Source organism: Perca fluviatilis, chromosome 6 (assembly GCF_010015445.1).
Source record: "Perca fluviatilis chromosome 6, GENO_Pfluv_1.0, whole genome shotgun sequence".
Taxonomy (NCBI): Eukaryota; Metazoa; Chordata; class Actinopteri; order Perciformes; family Percidae; genus Perca; species Perca fluviatilis.
In genome coordinates this window covers 12431039-12448510 of record NC_053117.1, presented here as the reverse complement: position 1 = coordinate 12448510, position 17472 = coordinate 12431039, and the positions used below count along the sequence as shown (strand labels likewise).

The window sequence follows — 17472 nt, the reverse complement described above, 5'->3', positions numbered from 1 at the left end:
ATACCTCACACAAGACTCTACGTCATACGGTTCATTAGCTGTGAAAGGGCCGTGGCTAAAGCATAGGGGGCGGGTCGAACCATCACCAATTAAAAATGAAGCCTCTGCTGAGATGAATGATACCTCACACAAGACTCTACCTTGGATGGGTCAGCATGTATGAAAGGGGGCGTGGCTTGAACATAGGGGGCGGGCCAAACAATTACCAATGAAGAAGGAAGTCTCTGCTGAGTTCAACGATACCTCACACTAGGGTCTACATTAAACAGGTCATTAGTTATAAAAGGGGGCGTGGCTTAAACATAGGGGGCGGGCCAAACCATCACCATTGAAGTAAGAAGTCTCTGCTGAGTTCAATGACACCTCACACAAGACTACCTTAAACGGTTCAAATGTTATGAAAGGGGGCGTGGCCTGAGTAAGTGGGTGTGGTCATATTATAGGAGGCGGCTCAATATCACATGTAGACCACACATTCTAAGTTTCATGTAAATCGGATGATGTTTGTCATGTAAGGCGCATTTCCTGTTGCCAGCGGGGGGCGCTATGACCGAAAGTCAATTTTGGCCTGTAGGTGTTCTCAGGCCTGGACCCTTGTCAATCGTGAGAAATTTCGGGCAGATACGACAACGTACACTCAAGTTACAACAATTTCTTTGTTCATCGCTAAACACTCAAAATGGACGCCACGCCACGCCCACCGTCTGACGAAAAGTTTTTCTTTTAATAACTTTTCATCGTTAAGGTGTTGGGATGGTACAGACCAAGTTTGAAGTCCATCGGATGAAATCTCTAGGAGGAGTTTGTTAAAGTATAGCACCTTGACTTTTAGGCCTACTTCCTGTTGCCACTAGGGCAGGGCTCTACACTAACTTTTTGCCTTGGTTGCACTGGTGCGCCTAACTTTTTTTATTTAGGTGCACCAGCACAAAATTTAGGTGCACCCAAATTTTTCCTCGCATCGCCGTAACGCTGAATGGCGATACACGATATATAGCTCTGTATTTTTTTACAAAGTGGGCTAAATGTTCAGTTTTAAGTCAAAGCCACTTTTCACAAGCTCTTTTATTAAAACAGATTGTGATTAAAATAAAATGCAAAGACAGGGTTTTCTTTACCAGTTTGAAAATATACAGCTGCAACACATCTAAAATAAATAGCCTGAGAAAGCTCCTTCATAAGCTTTCAACAACAATAACAGACTGATTAAAAGAGAGAGAGGACGCCCGGATAGCTCAGTTGGTAAATATAGAGGTTTGACTCCGACCTGCAGCCCTTTCCTATATGACAGGCATGAAAACGGGTCAGGGGTGAAAAAGGTGAGAAGGATATTACCCCTCTATGGGGGTCCGGGGGCATGCCCCCCCCAGAAGAAAATTTTAAATATTCCATATTTTAAAGCATCAATCTGATGCATTTTGAGATGCATTTTTTGCCAGTGTAATATTTCAATATGCACTCATTAAAGTTAATTTGACTGGCAAAACAGTTAAAGTCCTTCTGACATTACACAATAATAAAAGTCATAATTTTTAAAGACTAAAAAGTTTTGGATACATTTTTACTTCTTCCAACCATATATTAAATAAAGAGTCAATGTGGATTTACATATTGCAATAATATCATAATCCTACAATGAATCATTGTGAAAACTAAAATTTACTACTTTGGCCAGGTCATCATCAAAAAAGCAAATTAGTACATTGATGATTTTGTCCATGCTGATATTAGCTGCTTTATTTACATTTATTAAAAACGTGGCATTGTTTATCTTTTCATATAGCTAGAAGTCTAAACTCTGGGACAAGGCCGTTATGTTTAAATACCTGCCATGCTGATTCCAAACAGACAGCTTTATCAAGGCAGTTTGGGCTTCAGATAGCTTTTACAAATCATGATCCGCTATGAACGCGGCACACGTATTGTTTGTATCACGGTCGGTCAGTAAAGGAACAGTCGCAGTCTTAACGGTAGCGGGTCGCGCGGTAACGTACTCGCATTACAGAGTGCACGGACCGAAGCTTTGTGACTAGCATCTAATGACTAGCAAGCACTGTCTTACGCCGCCCGCGCGCTTCCTTGAACATGCGCTGCAGAAGGTTGGTGGAAGTTCGATGATTGGTCAAATCCATAGACAGTATGGTTAAATCCAGCGCATTAAAACAAATCCCATGTGGACTTTTTAATTTATTTATTTTTCTAAAATAGTCATACACGGCACCCGGACCGGTGCACTTACACCCCCCTCTCCCCCTAAAACATTTTCTCATCAAATCTACACGATTCACGTAGGTCACCTATTTTGGTTTCAAAACGGCGAATTTCGCCGAAAGGTGAGTGATTTTCATGTCTGTACATGTCATCCCCCCACTCTCTCTCCCCTTTCATGTCTTCAGCTTTCCTATCAAAATAAAGGCCGAAATCTAAAAAAAAAAAAAAGAACGACCGAAAGACAGGGGGAGTGCGATGGACTGAAGCGTATGCTAGGCTACTCAGAGAGTGACGGCTGACTCATTAGCGGCGTTACACCAGTCTTGTGTAGGCTATGAAATGTCTGTATCGTCACTGCGCTGCATTTTTATGAACTATGATCCAGCATGCTCCGTCACGCTATTACTCAACGAACTGAATTTAGTTTAATAATGTGTTTTTCGCCGTGGCGGCCGCAGTAACAGAGTTACCAGCGGAAACACTGGTACCAATACAGGTTTCCCTCTCATACTTAACAATATACAGCTGTGTTAATAACAATTAAAACTGTAGACAAATGTCGGGAGTTTGGACCAGCGCGGTGTGTCTCTCCATGTTGCAGGTGAGCCGGCCGGTGTGTGAGTGAATGGGGGCGGGGCTGCGCGGAGGAGAGATCCAAATCCAAACACAGGCCCGGCTTTCCAGAAGGAATGGGTCATGTAACGCAACATTAAACCATATCGATATAAACAACATCGCTCCGTTAGTGGAGAGGCAGCGGATGCGAGGACGTTAGGTGCACCGGTGCGACCTAGGAAAAATCTTAGTCGCACCCTTACAAATTGGTCGCACTCTCGAGCCCTGCACTAGGGGGCGCTATGACTTTAAGTAAATATCGGCCTTTATTTGTCCTCAGGGTTGGACTCTTATGAATCCTGAAAAGTTTCGAGGTAATCGGACAACGTACACTCGAGTTACACCCACTTCCTGTTTCGGTGACGAAATGCACAAAATGGCCGCCCCGCCAAGGCCACGCCCTATGACGAAAAGTTTTTCTTTTAACAACTTTTCATCTTTAACATCTTAAGATGGCACAGACCGAGTTTGAAGTTGATCGGATGAAATCTCTAGGAGGAGTTCGTTAAAGTACGACATGTGGAAATGGCCAAAATCGCACTAATTTCGAACTTTGAAATCAAAATGGCGGACTTCCTGTTGGGTTTAGGGTATGGCTCTAATGAAGTTTTTTGTACGTCTTGACATGTTACATATGTGTACCAAGTTTCGTGAGTCTACGTTAAACGCACTGCAGGGGCTCAATTTTCTTAACTTTCTAATAGGGCGCTAGCGAGCCATTTTTATGCGCCTATTCCCGAAACCCTTAAAATACGTAAATTTTCACCAGACTTGATGCGACCGCCAAATTTGGTGATTTTTTGAATATGTTAAGGCCCTCAAAAAGCCAATTAATTTGACGGGAAAAAGAATAATAGAAAGAAAGAAAGAATAATTCCTTCAGTTTCAATAGGGCCTTCGCCGCTGTCAGCGCTCGGGCCCTAAATATATATTTCAAAAGAGCTCAAGGTGCGTTTGTAAGGTCAAGAGCCAAATGGATTGAGGAGGGAGAAAAAAACACTTCATATTTTTGCAACTTAGAAAAGAGAAGGCAGGAAAAGAAGGCGATAACAAGCTTACTGATAGAGGGAATAGAATGTAATCAAACTAAAGTAATAGAAAAAGAAGTTTTCACCTTTTACAGTAAGCTCTATACATCTGCATACTCCTGTACTGATTCCAATAGCTTCTTTGACAAAGTCATAAATTTCATACCAACCATTGATGATGTATTTAAAGGAATTTGTGAATCAGATTTAAGAATAGAAGAATTAGATGCTGTTAATTTGAAATTGTCAGTAAACAAATCCCCTGGCTCTGATGGACTCACCGCTAGCTTCTATAAGTTTTTTTGGAATGATATTAGAAATATGCTGTTCAAAGCACTGCAAGAATGCATAGAGAATAAGCATTTGATGCCAACGATGAAACAAGGTTTGATAACTCTTTTTCCAAAGTCTGGCAAAGATAAAAGAATACTAGATAATCTTAGACCAATTACATTACTCAACACCGACTATAAGCTGCTTTCTGGATGTATTGCAACTACACTAAAATTAGGTTTGTCCCAGATAATAAATGAAACTCAGTCTGGGTTTCTTGGTGGGAGATCTATCCACAACAACATAAGGCTGGTTTTAGATCTGATCGATTACAGTCATCTGTTTATAGAAAGTGGATTTATTTTATTTCTTGATTTTTACAAAGCCTTTGATTCGGTAGAGCACCCATTTATTCTAAAAACTCTTGAGTGCTTTGGATTTGGTAGGAAATTTATAAATCTAATTGGCATGTTATACAGTGACATTAACAGTTGTGTAGCTTTGGAACATGGTACCTGTCCGAGATTTAAAGTTGAGAGAGGCATTAGACAAGGTTGCAACAGCTCCCCTTTATTATTCATCTTGGTTGCTGAACTTATGTCCATTATGATTAAAAATAATGGTACAAAAGGCATAAACATTTTGGACAAACACATTGTCATTAGCCAATTTGCGGATGATTCTACGTTATTTTTGAAAAATGAAAGGCAGATCCCCAAAGTATTAGACTCTATTAGTCAATTCTCTAAATCAGTAGGATTGAAATTAAATATTGATAAATGTGAATTATTCGCTTTGCATGATCAACCGGCTCACATAATTTGTAACATAAAGGTTAAATCACAAGTCAAATACTTGGGTATAACTGTTACCAGAAACAAAGAATTAAGAGAGAAAGAAAATATTCATAAAAGAGTAGAGCAATACAAAGCCATTCTTAATTCATGGTTACAAAGGGACATTACCATATTTGGAAGGGTCCTTTTATCTAAAATGGAAGGCCTCTCAAGAGTTTTATATCCTGCATTATCATTGGAAGTTTCAGATAAAATGGCTCAACTTATCAACAAAACCAATTTTAACTTCATCTGGAAAAATAAATGTCATTATATCAGAAAAGCGGATGTGGTTAAGAGTGTTGAAGAAGGTGGACTAAATGCAATTGATTTTTTGGTTATGAACGGTGTTCTTAAGTTAAAATGGCTGAATTCATATACTTCAAACGAACGCTCTTTTTGGTTCACCATACCGGATGCAATTTTCAAGAAGTTGGGAGGTATTAATTTTTTATTACGATGTGATTATGATTTATGTAAACTGCCAACGAAATTATCAGATTTTCACCAGCAAGTTCTCCTCTATTGGAATTTGATTTTTAAACATAATTTTACTCCCCAGAATACACCCCTATGGAATAACTGATACATTTTATCCAATAGGAAGTCATTGTTTTTGGGGACTTGGATGGAAAAAGGAATCTGGAATGTGTCTCAATTAATGGATGATTCTGGAGAATTTTTAAATCATACAGGATTCTGTGACAAATTTAGTTTTCAATGTCCGTTTAGAGAATACACTAAAGTAATAAAAGCCATCCCTTGTCCCTTTAAAACAATGACTCAACAACTTTTAGTGCGTGCAAATGTTATATCAGAGATGAGGCCTCTGTGTGTTGAAGGTGTCAGTTTGAACAGAAAGCAGTTCTCTAACAAATTTGTCAAGAGTGTGTTATGTATTAAATATTATCCTTTCCAACTGAAAAGAAAATATGTTCTCCGAGATTACAGTGACGAGGAGGCTAGAAAGATTAGGAAACGATCCCTATCGTATCCTCTCCCACCAAAAGCTAAAGAAGTGACATTTAAAATATCGAATGATATTTATCCTTCAAACCACTTCTTACATGTAAAATTTAATTGGGAGAGTAATTCCTGTGTTTTCTGTGAGAGTGATATTGAGACGGTCGAACATGTTTTTTTTCAGTGTAAACCAATTCATGAATTGTGGCTGTCTTTTCAATACTGGCTTCAAACTAAAGATATACTGCTACACCCATTAAACGAAATGTCAATTAAAACTGGAATATTTTTAAAGGATAAAAATTTAGAATTCTTGGTTAATATCTTGATTGAGCACTGTAAACATTTTATCCATAGGTGCAAATATTTAAAAGTCAAACCCCACATTATTGGTTGGAAGAATGATCTTAAGCTTTTTGTTACATCTTTAAAATATATGACAGAGAAAAACGCCGAAAGACTCTTATATTTGTTGGACTTACATTCTCTTATGGACTAAAAAGACCCCTAGCATCTTAGTTTAATTTTATTTTCTTTAGTATTATTTGCTATATATATATTTCTCTACGTCAAAGCTGTTGACACGTTTTGGACAAATGTACTATCACTTTGTGCCTTGATTGTTTGTACGATTGTTATATAATAAAGAGTGAATAAAAAAAAAAAAAAACTATGGCCACGCCAAGACCCGCCCTACAAAGCAGCTTGATTGGTTGGGGTTAGGCATTTCACCTCAAGTGGTTAAGGTTAGGATAGCCGATTGGTCAGGGGATAGGACCTGTACAAATCAGGTTACGTTACCTCGCATAAGCATGGACGCCTGGCCAATAGTAACTATTGAAGGGCGGGTCTTGGTGTGGCTATAGTGGGAGAAAAAATATCGCACCCCGGTATGACATGGTCATTAACGCGTTATTATGGAACCCACTGCAGTTCTCTAACCGACACAAAAGGCTGAAACAGATGTCACGCAAGGTCTCTTTAAAAAGCATTTTAAATAATAAAACATTTTTTAGCGCCTTTTTATTCTTATTTTTGACAATTTTCAGTGTTTTTAAATGCAATTATTACATTAATTACAATATTGTCAACTGTTAAAAGTGTAATGAAAATAAGTAACGTTATATATTTTTTCAAGACGGAAAGGGAGAGACAATGTTATGACTAAGAGACAGAGGGCATGGAAGTATAGACACAGAAAGGAGGAGGAACGACAGAAACTGAATTGAAATGAAATGAAAATTGCAGTAATTATATGCTTAATAAATGCTTAAATGACATTGGGTCAAGCATCTGTTTAGAAACAATTCTTGAAATTGTGTTTTTAAATTCCATTCAATTAAATACACAGGAATTCAATTAAGAAATATATTTTTGGTGTTGAGTCCTAAAAGTATTAGAAGTCAAGGTTCATTTTGTTGATTACATTTTTTAAAGACTTTTTTTTTACGTCACACCATAGAACACATTTACTATGTGAAAATGTTCCAAAAAGCGTCGAAAGAAATTACCAAAATAAGTGACGCCTTATATTTGATTAAAATAATTAGATTTCACACTACATAAATATGTGTATTTTGTCTTCGCAAATGGTGTTTACAAGAAAAGATTTTTCACTGCATATTTGTCAACTCAGAGCACTCTGGGCTGTAAACCCCAAAACTAGGACAGTGGCTCAAGCAAATTCCAGGAACAGCATATGAGACCTCTTTTCAAAAGAGCGCAGTCCTAGGAACAGCTCAGATACTGCATAGAACCCTCAGAGGAGGGATTACTAGAAGAATGACACTATGGACAAACACAGTGTCAACATTAGGTAAATAAAGTGCAATGATAAATAACAAATGTGGATCATAGCAGACGTTGAGCATAACGTTCGGTCAAACATGTTACTGTTTGTATCAGTAATGAAGAGCCAGCATCACTTGAAATCTAACAGTAAGTTACTGTGAATAATAACAGGAAATATATTTGCTTGAATGTGGCCATTTTGTGTATCGTTGTAGTAGAACCCATATATTGTGCATAAGATGGCATGTTTTTCTGTATCTGTAACCAAAGGTACTTTTACATAATACTTGCCCAGCCTTCTTAAAAATACCTCTGCATGTGGTGTGTATGTTTGTGGTTGTAGACGAGCAAGCTGCAGATTTCCCCTGTGGCCTGGAGGCTCCGGCAAGGACCTGTGCCAACGGCACTGCCTGCAGGGAGTACTGGATCGGACCCAACTATGGCATCACCAATTTTGACAACATCCTCTTCGCTGTTCTCACTGTTTTCCAGTGCATCACCATGGAGGGATGGGTGGACATTCTCTATAACGTGAGTCCACTTACAAAAAACCCCACATCTGGGCCTAAATGCTGTATGTAAAGCACAATGCAAGGCAAGCTGGTACCACATATAACAAACACAAGTAGGCTACACTTTATAAGCCCAAATTAACCATAAAGTGGTCTTACCTTATCTAATGCAGTTCCACGACTCGTGTGAAATCATCCATGATATCAGCAAAAGTCCAATGTCTTTTTCAGTTCAATTCAGGCATTAGAGAAAGTATCTTGTCATAAATTAGTCCTCAGTTTATTTCTAATTCTAGCATTTTGCCAAAAACTGATAATCCATATAGCCCAGTTTATGTTGTACAGTACCACCACACCCTCCTGTAACTAAGGACTTAGCAGTGTGGCTAATGTTAACAGTGCAGCCTCCTGACCTACACATTGCTCCGGCCGAGGGGTTATATGGTTATATATTTCTGGCATACTGCACTTGACATACTATTGGAACATACTCATTTTTTTCTGGCTTACTAGTATTATTGTATATATAGCATGTAGTATGCAATTTGGAATGGAGGGGTCATCTGTCGCATCCCGTGACGCAGAGGGCTGCTGTCCGCCTCGTGGCCCCCCTATGCCCCTCCATGACGGCAGCACCGGGCAACATCTTCCTACATAGATAGCAAGCTAGCTACATTCATAATCGGACGTACAGGTTGTGGGCTCACAGGCCCACACAGATTGGGTAACCTTAGAGAAATGACAACTCACAATCAACATATTCTTTTAACATTATGAAAAACAATGTTAACTACTCCTAACAAACGCAGCTTCTGTATTAATGGGAACACAGTGCTGGCACCAGCAGGACAGACTTAGCACCCCCCTGTATTCCCCACATTGACTGCCACTGTATAAGAGTGCAAAGATCTGTGTAAGGAGGAAGATATCGTTGTTTGATTGGGTCATAAAACACAGGACTTTTCAGCAGGGGAGCGTAGTTTGTGTCCCAGAAGAAGTTATGGGGAAAACACAATACTGTAATGCAGGAAACAGGTGTTCGTGTCCCAGGTGTACTATTTAAGGGTAGTGGTGTTTTAACCCAAACTACAATAATTTTTCTATTCTTAACTCAACATTTTGGTACCTACACTTAACTATTGTTGCCGCATGACGGTTATCTTTTGTTTGCTAAACTTAATTGTAATGGCCGCTGAAATGACCTTAACCTCACGGTGCCCTTTATCCAGCTCACAGTAAAATAAAATAATCTAAATTTAACTCTAAAGACCCCTAAACTTAACTGTCATGTGACTGTAATTTTGTAGGATATCATACAAATTGTTGTGCATACGTTTTCGTATGATATCATATATTGTTAAAATGTTTACTTTACAGTGTGAATGTACAGGCTAGTCTGTCCTGTGCATCGTTGCAGAGACTGTTCTTTTCCTCATGACTGCTCCTTCCCTTCCCAGCCTTACTCGGGGGGGATGATTAGAGGCAAGCATAAGAGCCTGTGGAGGATGACTCACACACAGCCACAGCTCCCATTAGGACCACAGCACGCCAACTTAACTGCTAGCATAAAACAAATCACAGCGTTCTTCCATTTGCATAAAATCAGAATTATATTATGTCAAGGAAACAATTATGCAATAGGATAAATTATTAAACAGCTGTAGTGGGAAAGGAATGTGTGTTTAGCAGTGTGAGCTTCATAGTAGGATTGAAAGAGGGAAACAGAAACAGAATAAGAGAGAAAGGATAGGAGGGAAGTTGAAAATATAATCAATAGTAGTTTAGTTGCTGAGAGCAAGAAAATGTGTGGGAGATGTGAAATACTCTGTAACAGTTACACATGTAAACAGGAACATGGACAGCAGGACAGAGCTACAAATTAGCTATTTTTACCCAAGAGCAAGAGGGTAAGCAGATTGAGTAGGTCATTCGAATAAGAGTATATTCGAGTAGAAAGAAATGAGTTTGGCCTCACACTTATATCAAGGTAACTACATTTAATTCGTATTTGAAATGAATTTAGTTTGGATCTCTTTGGCAGCTTTTTCTTTATGAGACTCAATCATTTGCTGCAATTAGTTTTTTCCAGTGCAGCAATGGTATGCACATTTTTACATTTAAATTAGCTGCCATTTGGATGCCGAGTTACCTAAACTGAGTCAGGAAAGAATGGGTTGCAGCATCTTCAGCAGACATGTTGATCACTACTGAGATCAGAGCCATGGGATGGTTTGTGATCCCTGCTGAATACTTATTGGCTGTTACGGTCTGCATGCTATGGTGGAGTCTGTTTAGACAGTACGGAGGATGTGTGCATGTGTGTCAGTCTGCTGCTACCCACACTGCTGTTTGCTAACACTGGTAACATGAGTTGGTCCATATGGGGCAAAAGTGTTGGGGGTTTAAGATGACTCCTTCATCCATCCTTAGACATCCCTTTTTCCTGTCTTCCGGATCACTGACAGACTGGTAATGCACTCTGACCGCACAGGCTTATTCTGGCTGAATATGATTGGTGGATTCTCAGATTGAATTGTCAAAGGAGGAGTGACGGCTGTCTCATTTCCTGCCGCTGTGGGACCCAGCTGTGTCCTCTTCATCAGAGTGGCAATCCATCATGGCCTGACAACTCCCTCGTCTGTCCCTGCCAAAGCTCTGACTCTTTGTACAGGATGGAGAGCAAAACACTGACTGTCAATTTCTCATTAGCACACCTTTTAGCCATGAACTATGACATGGTTTTGTCCTTTTTATACAAAGCCATAGCTCTGTGTGTAGAGAACCTTTAAAATACCACCTACACATAGAGATAAACATACGATTACAGTAGGCTTGTAGGATAAGAAAGAAAAGAGTAAACCCTAGGAGCAGATGAGATTTGGTAAAGAGTGTCTGGCAACAGACCTTCACTGTGGAGTTTATTCCAGTGCAGGCTCCACTGTCAGGACACCTAGACTGTAAGGACAGGTAATGCACCCAATGCACGCATAAAATATATTTTTATTTCCTGATCCTGTCCACAATATAGGCTACGCTAACTATTAGTAACAAATGTCTTATTCAGACACGATATAGCCTGTTTGTCAAAATCCAATAAACTCTGTGTAGCAACATTGTCAGAAAAATATAAAACTTATTCAGATGTGACTTATTTTCGTCAAAATACAATAAACTCCGTGCAGCAACATTGTCAGAAAAATATAAAACTTTTCTTGTTCAGGCTATATGCATTTTCTTCAAACAATTAGCCTTTTATTTCATGAGCTTCAACTTTTTGTTTAAGATATTTATCATGTAAAAACTATTCTGTTTTTTGCTATTACAATAGATGGTCCCACTTCTATATAGTTAGGCCTTATATTTATAATTTGAGTTTCACTTGTATTTTTTATTTTCTATTCGTATTTTTAACCACCATATATTTGCACCTTCATGGGTGAGGTTCAATAAAATACAACAAAAAAAAAACAGTAACATAGCTCTGTCTTCCTTATCCTTATGTTATAATCAAAGTGAATTATCCATTCCGTCTGATTGGCTGTTCAACTTGAAAAGGGTAGTGAGGAAACAAACAAACGACTGTGAAAGCACACATAGAAGGCTCTTCTAATTTTTTATCTAATCTGATCAAACCAAAATACATAGGACTGTCAAAACTGGTTAAAACTGACGTTTGAATGTTCCTTCTAAAAACACATAGGTTTGAACGATTGGAATATGTATTTTTATGTCCAGAAGATTGCAAACGTATGAAAAACGAGATACACAACTACTGATGTAGTTGTATCTATTTCAACATAAACATGTTTTTTAAAAGACTGACATATACCGACACATTACAAAATAAACTAAATGTTCTACCGTGACATTTAATATAAAGACCGTAGCGTTAGATCTCTCCCTGAACCGTGGTTGGTGCTGGATGAACCAGCTAACTAGCTGGCCGGCCGGCCCTTTAAATTAGTAAAATGTACCAACTTAATGTTTCATTCACTCCCTCTTGTTACACCATAGGAAAGCACTAACGTTAGCAAGCTAGCCATCTCCCGGTGTCCGCTGTCTTCCCGGCGGGGAGTGAAGCAGCCTGCTGGTATGGGGAGTGGGCTTGGTGTTTCAGAGCCTTAATATTTAATATTTAATAGACAATTCAGCATACATTTTGCGGAGCTGACGGAGAGGTGACTGGAGATGTCTCTGCCTTCTAGAAGAGAATGTAGGTGTGAATGGGACCATTGAGCATTAGGGTTCGATTTCTTTTTCAGTGGGATCTAAATGCTAAACATGCTAGTGAGGGAAGAACATTATTATAGTAGGTGTGCTAAGAAGAAAATGAATCTAGAGTTGAGCAATCAGTGGGAGTTGTCAGATGTGTTTATGAAATCCAACTGGTAGTCAGGTGGATGTTCTCCAAATTATTTTAGTTGGGGTTTGGTCTGAGGTTTGGCATGTTTATCAATGTAGGTGAAGCATAACATTGACTAGTGTTGTCCTTAATCTTGATTAAAGTATCAAACTGCATTAGAAACATAGCAATTCTGACTTTGTACAGTGGATAGTTAGTTAATAATAATAATAATAAGTAATAATAAAAGTCAAAAAATGTAGTTAGTTTTCTGTTCTATCATTGTTTTCGCATTGCCAAGGAAATATTATGAAGTTATTTCTTTAGTTCAGTCCAAACAAATGGATTACTTCTGCACATCAGTAAAGTCCTAGCAGAAACTGTAACTTACTTATAACAGCAATATTAAAAGATGGATTTAGATTTTTTTTCAAGCCTATTAATTACATCATTCCATTTAAAAAACAATATGCCAAAGTTTAAGGCTATCCTTTCCCCTTCTTGTGTTACTATCCCTCTGCAGCACCTCAGGAATGAAACAAACACTGTCTGGGAAAACACTAATGACCCTCTGACACTAATGATCAAAGACTGTACATTTTGTCCCTCATTGGTGGGCTCTTGGTGGGCTGGTTGGGACACAGAGACACTTATACAAATATACAGAAATATGACTCATAATAATTACAGCAGTTGGTATGATGAACAGTGGCAATTATAGTAACAATAAAGATAATAGAACTAACTAGAAATTATGGTAGTAGTACTGCAGAGCGTCGAGGACCACGGCAACAGCTGCAAACACGATTTAGTTGCAACCCCAATCCAAGGAAATCTGTGATGCGAGAAAACTTAAGGACCCGGGGAATAAACTCCCTGGAGTAAATTAGTAACAATAATTACTGGGACATGAATGCACACAGCTGGAAAGAGAGAAGAGCTCAGTGTGTCAAAGGACATCCCCCCGGCAGTCTAAAGGCCCTGACACACCAAATTGACCGGCGGCCGTCGGTCCTAGTTGCAGGACACACCGCACAAACTAGGTGCGGTGTGTCCCTCACGGTCGTCGAACTGACGAGAGACGACACCACAGTCGGCCATCGTCGCTACTAGTCCCCGGCTGTCGGCTTAGTGTGTCAGGGCCTTAAAACTATAGCAGCATAACTAAAGGCCCTGACACACCAAGCCGACCGTCAGCCGTTGGCCCTGCTTTGTGCCGTGTGTCCCGCACCGTCGCCAAGTGTCAGCCTTTTTTCTGCCTTTTTTTGGTCAATTCATCTGATTGGCTGTTCAGCTTGAAAACGAGAGTGAGGCAACTGTGACAGGCCCACACAAGGCTGCTTTCATTTTTCATCTCATCTGATCAATCCAATACACATAAGAGCTGTCAAAAATGACGTTTCCTCTAAAAACACACAGGTTTGAATGGTTGGAATATCTGTTTTTGCACATTATGTCCATAAAATGGCAAACGTACCACGAGATGTACATAACTACTCATGAAAGTATATTTATTCCAACAATAAAAGACATTTACATACCTACACATTACAAAATAAACTGACGTTAACAAACTAATATCCTACACCATGATATTTAATATAAAGACCGTAATAGACCTCTCTCTCTCTGCACCCTCTGCACCGCTAAACAATTAGCCCCATAGCGAGCAAGCTAGCTTACCAGCCAGCCTCTAAATTAGTAAAATGTAAGAACTTAATGTTTAATTCACACGCTCTTGTCAAATTGAAGGAAAGCACATTGCTATTCCTAGATGATTTCTGTAATCAGCGTATGATGAAGGCATGTTAGGTGGGTGAAATTAGCAAGCTAATGTTAGCTAATGAGCCAGCAGCGGGCCGTTCGTTCGCTCTGCTCCCACTCTAGGGAGTAGAGATGCACCGATTGACCAGCCGGTGACCGGAATTGGCCGATTTTCACGTGCTCAGCCATGACCGGCGACCGGCAGGTCAGTGTGACATATGCCGATTTTATGGTGGTCAAATGCACTCGGATGGATTACTTCTGCACATCAGTAAAGTCCTAGCAGAAACTGTAACTTACTTATAACAGCAATATTTATAAGATGGATTTAGATTTTTTTTCAAGCCTATTAATTACATCATTCCATTTAAAAAACAATATGCCAAAGTTTAAGGCTATCCTTTCCCCTTCTTGTGTTATTATCCCTCTGCAGCACCTCAGGAATGAAACAAACACTGTCTGGGAAAACACTAATGACCCTCTGACACTAATGATCAAAGACTGTACATTTTGTCCCTCATTGGTGGGCTCTTGGTGGGCTGGTTGGGACACAGAGAATGCAGCGTTGCGCTGATCTTGCGCGATGTTAATCATGCGGCGCGCATGACAGATGTTCTAGCTGTTCTATAATTTGCCTTTACCCACTTAGTCGTTATATCCACATCATTGATAATTATTTATCAAAAATCTCATTGTGTAAATATTTTTGTGAAAGCACCAATAGTCAACTGTCAGCCTTTTCCAGTGCTTGTCAGGGCTAGTTAGGGTCAGTTGCATGAGTCCTCCCCTGTGACACAGTATCCACTCACCTGTAAACAGCAGGCAGACTTTCAGATGCTATCAGACGGAGCTCTGGGGAGCAGCATGTTTACAAGGTGGCTAAAGGACAGCAATAACAAGATACAGTGCAGAGCATGCACTGCCTCTTGTTGTTCAGGACTGCTATACAACCCCTGTCTCACCCTGCCATGCTTACAGGAAATCTCCATTTCTTGGGATACTGTAAACATCAAGAGATCAAATATAAAGACTGAGGATATTACAAGTGTCAGGATTTTTATTTCAAGTCTAAACATAAAGCTGGTTCATTGTGTTTTTATGAACCTGTTATCTCCTGATCTATGTCTAGTCTCTAGACGATATAGGTGTGGCATTGCTGTTGAGTGAATGGCTGTCCTCGGGCTAACACTTTTAGGGGCAGAACAGGGCTACTAATGGCTTTTTCTATTGCCTTATGTGCTCTCTCCATTCTGTCAGCCAAGGCCTGAGACAGCCTCACCCCAACACCAGCTAATGCACTTACATGCCCAGCCCTCTGCAGCCACTTCCAACTCAGAGCTACATTATGACAGATTATTCCACAAACGAGGAGACGAGATACTTTTTTAATTTAATTTACCAGAAAAATATAACAGCTATTTTAGATAGCAAAAATCTAAGAAACGCCATCATTTATCAGGAGGTCGCGAAGGAAATGACCAACAGTTACGACAGGGACATTAAACGCTAAACTTGAAAAAGCTTAACGTGGTTTAATGTATCTAAACAACGATGATCATCACCAGATTTATCATGGTTATATCTTGTCATGAACACTTAAGCCTGTCAAAAAAACTAAATCGAAATCCAACGATTATAGAAGTTATCTCACGTTAATATTTTCTTCATCAGTGGCCGTATTAATATTATTAATATGGCGAGGAAAAAGCTTAACGTGGTTTAATGTACCTAAACAATGATCAGTGATTACCAAATTTCTCTCTCATATTGCTCCTCATAACCACTGAAAACTGTAAAAAACTCGAACCCAAAGTCCAATTATTATGGACATTTTCTGACATTAAGTGTTTATGCAGAGCCTATGGAAAAAGCTTACGTGGTTGAATGTACCTAAACAATGATCAATCATCACCAAATTTCTCTCTCATATTACCCATCATAACCACGGAAAACTGTCAAATAATCTAACCCAAAGTCCAATTATTATGGACGTTATCTGACATAAAGCGTTTCTGCTTCAGGGCAGCGGAGCGGCTGGGGGTTGACTACGGTTCTCACGGTTCTCATTGGCTTTATAAGTCCTAATGTGAAAAAGCTTAACGTGGTTTAATGTACCTAAACAACGATCAATCATCACCAAAAAAATCCTCTTCTATATTGCTCATCATAACCACTTAAAACGATCAAATCTAACCCAATGTCCAAATATTATGGACGTTATCTGACACATTAACGTGAGATAACTTATAATCGTTGGATTTCGATTTAGTTTTTTTGACAGGCTTAAGTGTTCATGACAAGATATGACCACGATACATCTGGTGATGACTGATCGTTGTTTAGATACATTAAACCACGTTAAGCTTTTTCACGTTAAGCGTTTTAGAATGTCCCTTACGGCAAGCCGTGGGACGTCCTGCGGAGTAAATGGAAGGCGCTCAAACAGCGATACACGGCTCAAAAAAGAGAGTTGTCTCGCAGCGGTGCCGGAGGGAAAATATAAGGCAAGTTCCACCTTTTTGATGAGCTGGTCCTCAGCCAAAGGCCCATTGGAGCTTAGGCTATAGCTTGGCTTCTAATATTAACAACTACTTTTTCTAGCAAAACTTTGTTCGCAAAAGTTCGCTTGAATCTTGTGCGATTCAGTGCAAAAATGAATGGAAACACCATAAAATGTCTCAAATCAATTCGATATACCAATTTAATCGCAAAACAGCATGTGACGTCATTACGCACAGGTTTTTATTCGCTTTAAAGCTGTTTGATGGAAACACACTTTCACCAGCTTTATTCGCATGAGTTTTTTTACCGAACTTCAGATAATTCGATTGACAAGTGGATGGAAACTTAGCTAGAGATTGCCCGACCCCTTCCCCTGTTAGTGCCTGCACCTAGTTGTCTTTGTATTGAAGTAGACTGCCCAGTTGGTGGCTTTCGTCATCAAACAATACATGGATGAAAAAAATTGGAAAATTGAGTTCTAAAGCGTCGGCTATACTCGAGCATGACACCATGCACATCCTTGTGCATGCTCGTAGCACCGTGCCATCTAAGAATGGCACGGTGCTACGAGCATGCATGGAGACGTTTATGCTCAACGCATTGTTCATTGGTCTATCCTCTGAAACCAAAAGGCA

General features: G+C 39.5%; 1 protein-coding gene across 1 annotated transcript in view; it reads left to right on the top strand.

Moving 5' to 3' along the window:
• Nucleotides 1-17472, top strand: part of LOC120561038 (voltage-dependent N-type calcium channel subunit alpha-1B-like) — a 261579-nt gene that overhangs the window by 106775 nt on the left and 137332 nt on the right. The window contains exon 7 of the mRNA XM_039804005.1: nucleotides 8061-8248. Within this exon, the coding sequence (XP_039659939.1) occupies nucleotides 8061-8248 (188 nt within the window). The remainder of the gene's footprint in view (nucleotides 1-8060; nucleotides 8249-17472) is intronic.